The following is an 8,253-nucleotide window of genomic DNA, read 5'->3' as shown; positions in this document are numbered from 1 at the left end:
ATACAACACCCTCAAAGAAAAGGCCAAGGTACTTACAGTACAAACAACATACTCCACATGCAGCATGTTTTCCTCTGTATGCATTTGAATAATAAATGATTGTTTTGAGAATAGTTCTCTGAATACTTCATGTTTTTTCATAAATTTCAATTATAATTGCCCAAATTATTGAAAAGCGTTTTAGTAACTTCTCTAATAATTATTTTAAAATAATTACACATGTTTTGTTTACACGATTTGAAGAATACATTACATACATTTTTACTGCGTACATATTATATTAACATTTAGTTCAGTTTCAAGCTATTCAGGCAAAGTAGTTGTGTTTTGTCAACATTGTGTCATCATGCTTTTAAAACATCATTGACCCTTCGCTAAGCCCTGCCCCCCTTAGTTACTGTTGCTAACTCCGACAAACTGTCGGTGCTGCCACTGTCTATTACTGCACTCCCTAGAGAAATATTGTCAAATTTGTTGGAAAAAGCGCTCTCTCAAAGAAGTAGACAGTTTTGCAGTTGCATTATACATTTGAAGGTTGTATTCAGGCTGTCAGACTGACTCAAACGGACGTGAAAAAAATGAAAAATAGAAGCTAAAGCCTAACGATCACACAGTACAAGTGAACCACCGCATCCCCCGACCACTGAAACAAAAGACAACGATTTGAAGGATCATCACTGTTCCTGTAAAGCTGGGTAGGCTTCTATTCGTTATTACAATCATTAAAAAGCAGAACAGTAGGGCTTTATTACGTTCCATCGAGTAGGAAGTCAGAACTAACATTAAATTAGGAACGAGCCATAGCCACATCCATTTTTCTGGATTTATTTTAGGTTTTGGAAAGAGAATAAATCGTACTTCTCTTATCAACCTCTCTGGGTAGCGACTGTAACTATTACCAGAGCCCCAGGAACAGCGTTTGACCATATCTTAGAAAAATATAGCCAAAAAAGCTCGAAAATGACTCATTTTACATTAGAGTCAATTGAGCGCATCCATGAAAGTGTCGGACTTCAGTTAGAGCGAGTCCTATACTGCGCTATGATTGGCCAGTTGTGTATTCGGGGCGTGGCTTAGCGAAGGGTCAATTGTCCTTAAAGTTTTGTAAGTTTTCTATTGTCAAAATGACCAATAGATATTTGATATTGAATGGACATACCCCTTCTTTCCAGTAATCTCCAACCTGTTGTTTTGCAGAATGCTGTCAGTAAGGCCAAAGGGCTGGTGCTGGTTCACCAGGAATATCAAAGGGGGTTACATGTGTTTGAGGACTGGCTGGAGCAGGAACAGGCCACTCTGGCCTTGTTGTCCCATCCGGAGGGAAACGTGGATACACTAGAGAAGACACTGCAACAGTTACAGGTATTAATACTGTAGGGTGTTGTGCATAATGTAATTCATGAACAGGGAGTGTAAACAAATATAAAGGGAAACTGTCATCACACCTGGCTCAAGGCTAAAACAGAATTCTCCAAAGGCCTTGGACGCCCTGGACTTTTGGAAACAAAACCGCATGAAATTCTTCAATCACACTGTTTCTTTGTTCCACCCTTTGTCTTTTCCCTATAGTTCCTGCAGGAACGCTGCTCAAATGGCCAGTCTTTGCTCTCCTCTGTGCTGACCAGCAGAGAGAGAGTAATCCCCTGGGGTATACCTCAGATCGAGGACAGAGCGCTGGACACCGCTCAGCGAGAGTGGGGGGCCTACCAGGGACGTCTGGAGGAGACGCAGACCCAGCTGAGCTCCACACTGACCAGACTGAAGCAGATGGGCCAAAGGTTCCTGAGCCTGGCCCAGTGGCTGGAGGATATGGAGAAGGTGGCAAACATCAGAGGTCATCGGAGGTCAGACAGAGCCACCAAGGAGACTCAGCTGAAGAAACTAAAGGTCAGAGAGCGACAGTGTTTTTGTCCATATGAGATATGTACACTTAATATTTTGTACATGTGTCAGTGGTTTAAAGCCCCAAAGAAAGACAATCCACTATATTATTAACAGCAAGGTACTGTTTAATGCTAATTCTGAAATCTTATTTTCATTTTGACTTATTAATATTACCCTCTTTTGTAATATTTTCAGATCATTTCCCTTTCACTTGGTATAAACATACAACACCCAGCTATACTGTAGACCACACAGTTATTTTGATTCAGTACTTTTGGACAAAAACAAGAATAACAAGCAGCTCACATTTTCTCAATGCTAATTTTAGGCCCAAAGTCGCGAAGAGCTAAATGAATCCTTTAAAAGAGCTTTCAGTGAATCCTTGAAAATCTTTGTGTTGTCTTTGATTCAGATTTCTCCTTTGACTGTCAGTCAATCAAGCCACAGTCCCAACAGTGCACCAATGTCCTCTCTCCAAACTTAGCCACAACAGTACCCATGCCAAAAATAAGATTTTGCCTTTCAAAATGAAAGTTATGAAGCATCCCAGGGCTACTAAAATACATTAAATTTTTTACTTATGCGTACACTCCACTCACACCAGGCATTTGAAAAAACACAGCAGGGGACAGAATATTTCCCTACTGGGTCTCCTCCCTTTGGAGCATGCTTCCTGCAAGTGTCAGGATGTCAAACAGTCTCAGTGTTTTCCTTCCCTGCATTTAGATGGACACACACATACACATGCGCACACACACACATACACAGATACAGACCCTTTGGCCCCATATCTTGTTTGTGATGTGATCTGTTATTTCATGTTTTCCTTCTCACCCATGTGTGCTCCTATTATTTCATATAAAACATAGTTTACAATTAAATCATGAATATTTTTACTGGATTTAAATAGAATAATGCTAATTATACATTCCTCTGTGTCCCCTCTGAACAGGGGTGTCTTGAGGCAGTCCTTGCACGGCAGGGAGAAGTCGATGGCCTCTCCTCTCTGGCACAGCAGGTTCTGGAGGAAACCTACATCAGTAGTTGTGTCAGTGTTACTGCCACCCAGCTCACTGCCCGCTACCATTCCCTGCTACTCAACATACAGGTTGGGCACTCTCTACTGTCTGCTGTTCAATGATTCATACATCGTATCTTTACTCTGTTGAGTTTTACAGATGCTTCCACTTTCTAAAAACAGAACTATTTTGTAAATAAATATTCCTTTGGAATTTACAGCAAGCATTAATTCTTCCAAAAGATGGATATAATGTTTTTAATCAATGTCTGGTTAGGATCCATATTTGTATGAAAATGAAGTTTTTATATGTTTATATGTTTATTTTCATGTAAGGAAGACTTACTTTGTCTATGTAGGCACTAAAACTTAATTTGGTTTACAGCAAGTTAAAATGGTATTATGATATATTCCCCTCTTTCTTTATATTCTGGTTAGACTTTTAGTTCATAATAACTATGTAAAATAAACAGCCGTTCCTGGTGGATGTTGCTGTTTCAGAGATCATTTGGCTATTAAACATTTTAACCCGATGTGGCACATGTTTTTCCTTAGAAGTTTGAGTTTCTGTAGGTAATAGTCACAACACAGTAGAAGTCACTGTGACATATGACATCCTACTTAACCATGAAAGTATCTATGCTGAACAATATTTATTTTTTTATGACTGGATATTAGTCATAATTTTGTCATTATATATATATAAGGGTTAAAGAATGCCTCTGGTGGTCAGGAAGTCCGGACATACATACTTACAATACTTACGATTAGAGCCGACCGATATGGGATTTTTAATGGTTTCGATATTTGAGGATTTTAAAATCCGATAGCCGATATATCGGCCAACATTCTTTTCCCCCCTTATTATGAGAAACGCATAACATAAACAAAATTATCCCTAACATTTGACATGACATAATGCAAGTTTTGATAAATAAAAGTCAAATGTATAAAACTACAGAAAACATTTTTAAAATATCTGATTTATTACAAATTATAGAGTACTACTACTAAGCGAACCAAAAACTATAAAATATACCAATATAGTACTACTACTAAAAATTATAATCATACCATATATCATCTCTCATGTCATTGCTGTCATAATATTGATACAACAATGAACAAGCCTCTCCTACATAGGCAAATATATATATAATACTACATGACTGTCTACATTACAACGAGGACCTGCAACTGTGTGTTAGATACTTGTTCAGCTCACGTTTATTCACAAGTTCCCTCTGGTTTAATCATTTCTGACACGCCGACTGTAACTAGAGACACTACAGTTTAATCGCTGATTAATGTTAGCCTCCTCCACTGATAAACACAGGATTAGCTTTGTGGCTAATTTAGCAACAGGCAGCGTTAGCTGCTGTTGGCGTTGTTAAAAAATATTTAGAAGTAATAAAGAAAAAAGAACTGCCAAACTGTTTCAGAAATAAATCTACATCTGTCAGCAGCATAATGTTTACCGTAACATTAAACACACTTCTGAACCTGGAGGATTAGCAAGTCTGGCCTCCAAAGAGGAAAAGTGATTATTATTTAAGTCATATTATTGACATGACAAAAGACCAACTCACCGGGAACACTGAGTGTGAGAGCTACCAAGAGTGACTCACCGTAGCTTCAGTAGACTGCGGTCAGCTGATGTTTTGTTCTGTGGTGTTGCCTCCGGTGGGAAAACTATGCAACACTCATGACATGAGGAAGGATCCGATTCGCTGTTTCTTTTTCAATAATTATATCCATCCATCCATCTTCATCCGCTTATCCGGGGTCGGGTCGTGGGGGCAGCAGCTCCAGCAGGGGACCCCAAACTTCTCTTTCCCGAACCACATTCACTAGCTCTGACTGGGGGATCCCGAGGCGTTCCCAGGCCAGTGTGGAGATATAATCTCTCCACCTAGTCCTGGGTCTTCCTCGAGGCCTCCTCCCAGCTGGACGTGCCTGGAACACCTCCCTAGGGAGGCGTCCAGGAGGCATCCTTACCAGATGCCAAAACCACCTCAACTGGCTCCTTTCAACGCAAAGGAGCAGCGGCTCTACTCTGAGCTCGTCGCGGATGGCCGAGCTTCTCACCCTATCTCTAAGGGAGACACCAGCCACCCGCCTGAGGAAACCCATTTCGGCCGCTTGTACCCGCGATCTCGTTCTTTCGGTCATGACCCAGCCTTCATGACCATAGGTGAGGGTAGGAACGAAAAATTGACCGGTAGATCGAGAGCTTTGCCTTATGGCTCAGCTCTCTTTTCGTCACAACGGTGATTATATCGGCTGTTATAAACGCAGATGCAGATATATCTGCAAGTAGCTTATATCAGCTGATAATAAATGCAAAACGATAAATCGGTCGGGCTCTACTTACAATAATTTCCTGTCCACCAGAAAGTTTTCCTGGAAAATACCTTCCTGTAATCATGAGTTAAGAATAGCAAAACATAAATCCTTAAAGAGCAGGGTGTAGGTGTAATCACTTTTGTGTTATAGTGTCTCAATGTTAGATTAAGAAGATGTGTTGTCTGCATTGCCATTGGGGTCTCTGCCCGCAGAGGGCTTCTCACACATGGTTAAGCTCGCTCACCATGGAATTTGCTCCAGTGAGAGTTTGGACCTTGTTTCTGTAACACCCCATTGAAGTAGCTTTGAGGGTTATGCCTGTGAGCTCAGCTTGTGTTGCTCCAAATACCCAGATTCAGCCTCTCTATTTGTCTGCTCCTCTGGGGGGGACTAAAGGAAAATCAATGGGGCTCCTCTGGTCTGGGGCTAAAACTGTAATTAAACGCTACAGAAAGCAATCTCACACTCGACACCAGGAGTGGAAAAGCTTTGCCTGCACTACATTGATTTTTACACCTTCAATAACACATCTGAGGTTATATGTGCTTGTGTGTCTCCCCCTCACTCCCTCACTTTGTTTCTTTGTCTGTCTGTTATACCCACACCCAAAATTGACTCAAGCATGCATATACTTACAGGCATGCCAATACATATGTATGCTGGCACATAACATCCCTCTCATACTCTCTCATGCCATGGATGCCTGTAATTAAACTGTGTGAAGTGGGGCCATATGGGCTCGAGGTGGGAAGCTGTTACCTCTGTCTAGTCAGTAAAGGTGTGCACTCAGCACTATCAGCTAATTGGAGCTTCGCGCCACAGGATTTGCAAGTTGAGTGAATAATGTGTCAAACTTGCAGGAAACCCTCTTCGTCCTCATGGTGTTGTTGACTCAAAATCTCAGTCAAGTGGATAATGTGTCAAAAATATAAAATCCCTCTCCATCTTACAGTGAAGCTATTGACATTCTGTAGATGAAAGAGGAGGGGGGAAACAGATATTTTCTGTTTTGATGGTTGATCAGAGAGCTTTTGGTCCTTGGTGGCCTATGTAAGACTGCTGAGGCACATCTCAACCTTAAAAGAAAGAGATACAGACCATGTTTCCTGAATTTTCCCCATACCATATACAGTCAAAGTCTTACTAACAATTCTAGCGCCTGAAACAAAAGGCAGCAGTTGTTGAAGTGAGTTTTTCTACCTTTATGTTCATACTATTAGAGATAAAAATAATATGACAGAGTAACACTGTTTTCTAGTTAATTGCTAAGTTAGATTTAAATAAATCTTAATATATTGGGCAAATAGTTACTTCAGTCATGTCACGTTTCAGGTCTACTGTCATTACATATAAAACCTCACCTGAAATATCATGTTGATGTACCTTGCATATTTTATTTACATTAAATCATTCCAAACAACAAAAACATGAGTGACTATTAGTGTCATATTGTGAGTTTTATGTTTTCTGAGGGTATCACAAAAAGAAGTAATGATATTAACTATAACTATGAGGCAATTTCTGTCAGCAATGTAAAGAAAGTTCTAAAAGTGTTAGTATTGGTATTGTATCCAACATCTCATCCGTTCATTTTCAGGACACCATCAAGCAGCTACAGGAGGAGCTGAAGAGCATCGAAGAGGCTGAAAACCTTTGCATGTCCTTCACTGACTGGCTCAGCTCCACTCAGAAAAGCTTCACAGCATTAACTGACACTTCTGAACCTCTGGACCGGGTCGCCATGGAGAAGAAGATGAAAAAACTAGAGGTATTGAACTGTTTATTTTAATCTGTACTGTATTTACTTGTGTGCTTAGATGGTTTAACTTGCACAGTTCTGAACCTCCATTAGTCAGTGAGGCTTTTGGATATAAGGTGCCGTCTGGCGCTTAATAAACCTCCCTGAACAGGTTGCTATAAATCAGCACAGACGTTGGGTATTACCATGACAAACTGATGAGTTAGCAAGACTTCCGTTTGTAATGGAGAATTTGAGCACACACTCATATGAGTCCAATATCCAAGCCAGCAAAAATGTCCTTGTGCAATCTTGTTTTTTGCCAAGCAACATACGGTACCTGCTAGTAACATCAAGTGTACAGATTTCTTTGGCAGCTACAATATGCTTTGCCAGTAAAATATGCATGAACTACTACTAAGCTTGCAAAGCATCCAGTGTATCAATATTGTTTGAAAAGACTAAAATAAACTTAGCTGTAGTAGCATAATTGTAACGAGTTTTGCTCATTGTTAAATGGGCATTAGAGGGAAGTAGCCTTGGTCAAACATGCACAGACTGCAACACAAAAAAAAGAGAAGAAAATCACCACTATTGTTTACTTGGCATAGTTCATATTGAGTGTGTGTATAGGATTGGATGAGTATGTGTGTATCGATCAGCTCTTTATGAAGACAAAGCGGGTGCTGCTTTAGAGGAAGCATGGTAGCAGGGAGAGACCTCCCGCTGTGAAGCAGAGGATGAAGAAGCGCCGGTGTCAGGAGCCTGCTGGCACAGACACTGTAATTGATGCAGTGCCCTTACCAGTTCACATCTCTCACACACACACACACACACACACACACACACACACACACACACACACACACACACGTCTCCTATAATACTCGCTTCATATCACAAAACCCATCAGAAGTTCTAACTAACAAGCTGCAGAAAACTCTCAAACCCATGAACCCTCTGTGATTTCACACATATTTTTCCACTGCCTTTCTTTATGTATCACTACATCTCATTTCTCTTTGTCCTCCCCACACACATATCCAGAAACGCATTTATAGACACACACATAGATATTTTACAATACATCATCTGGAGTGGGCTTTGCAGTAATCCCTGTCTGGGATCGATGCTCTTTCTCTGTGTAGGGACTGAAGACATGCTGTCACCACATGCGTCCTTCCAGCACTGCAGATAAAACACGAGTGCTTCATCACTTACTCATTCTCCTGTAGGGAGAGCTACAGGGCTTTTCAGTGAGCTATCG

At 40.7% G+C, this 8,253-nt stretch overlaps 2 protein-coding genes across 3 annotated transcripts in view; one reads left to right on the top strand and one right to left on the bottom strand.

The window, feature by feature from the left end:
- Positions 1–8,253, bottom strand: part of mthfd1l (methylenetetrahydrofolate dehydrogenase (NADP+ dependent) 1 like) — a 200,997-nt gene that overhangs the window by 33,371 nt on the left and 159,373 nt on the right. The gene's annotated exons all lie outside the window — the stretch shown is intronic.
- syne1a (spectrin repeat containing, nuclear envelope 1a) overlaps positions 1–8,253 on the top strand; it is a 166,855-nt gene that overhangs the window by 94,676 nt on the left and 63,926 nt on the right. The window contains exons 63-67 of the mRNA XM_046061634.1: positions 1–28; positions 1,198–1,362; positions 1,570–1,887; positions 2,837–2,992; positions 6,846–7,016. The exon at positions 1–28 is cut by the window's left edge and continues 116 nt beyond it. Coding sequence (XP_045917590.1) covers positions 1–28; positions 1,198–1,362; positions 1,570–1,887; positions 2,837–2,992; positions 6,846–7,016 — 838 coding nt within the window. The remainder of the gene's footprint in view (positions 29–1,197; positions 1,363–1,569; positions 1,888–2,836; positions 2,993–6,845; positions 7,017–8,253) is intronic.

The sequence above is a fragment of the Micropterus dolomieu genome, linkage group LG10 (genome assembly GCF_021292245.1).
Source record: "Micropterus dolomieu isolate WLL.071019.BEF.003 ecotype Adirondacks linkage group LG10, ASM2129224v1, whole genome shotgun sequence".
Classification (NCBI taxonomy): domain Eukaryota; kingdom Metazoa; phylum Chordata; class Actinopteri; order Centrarchiformes; family Centrarchidae; genus Micropterus; species Micropterus dolomieu.
Note: the sequence above shows the minus strand (reverse complement) of the source record. Positions and strands in the feature narration are given on the sequence as shown.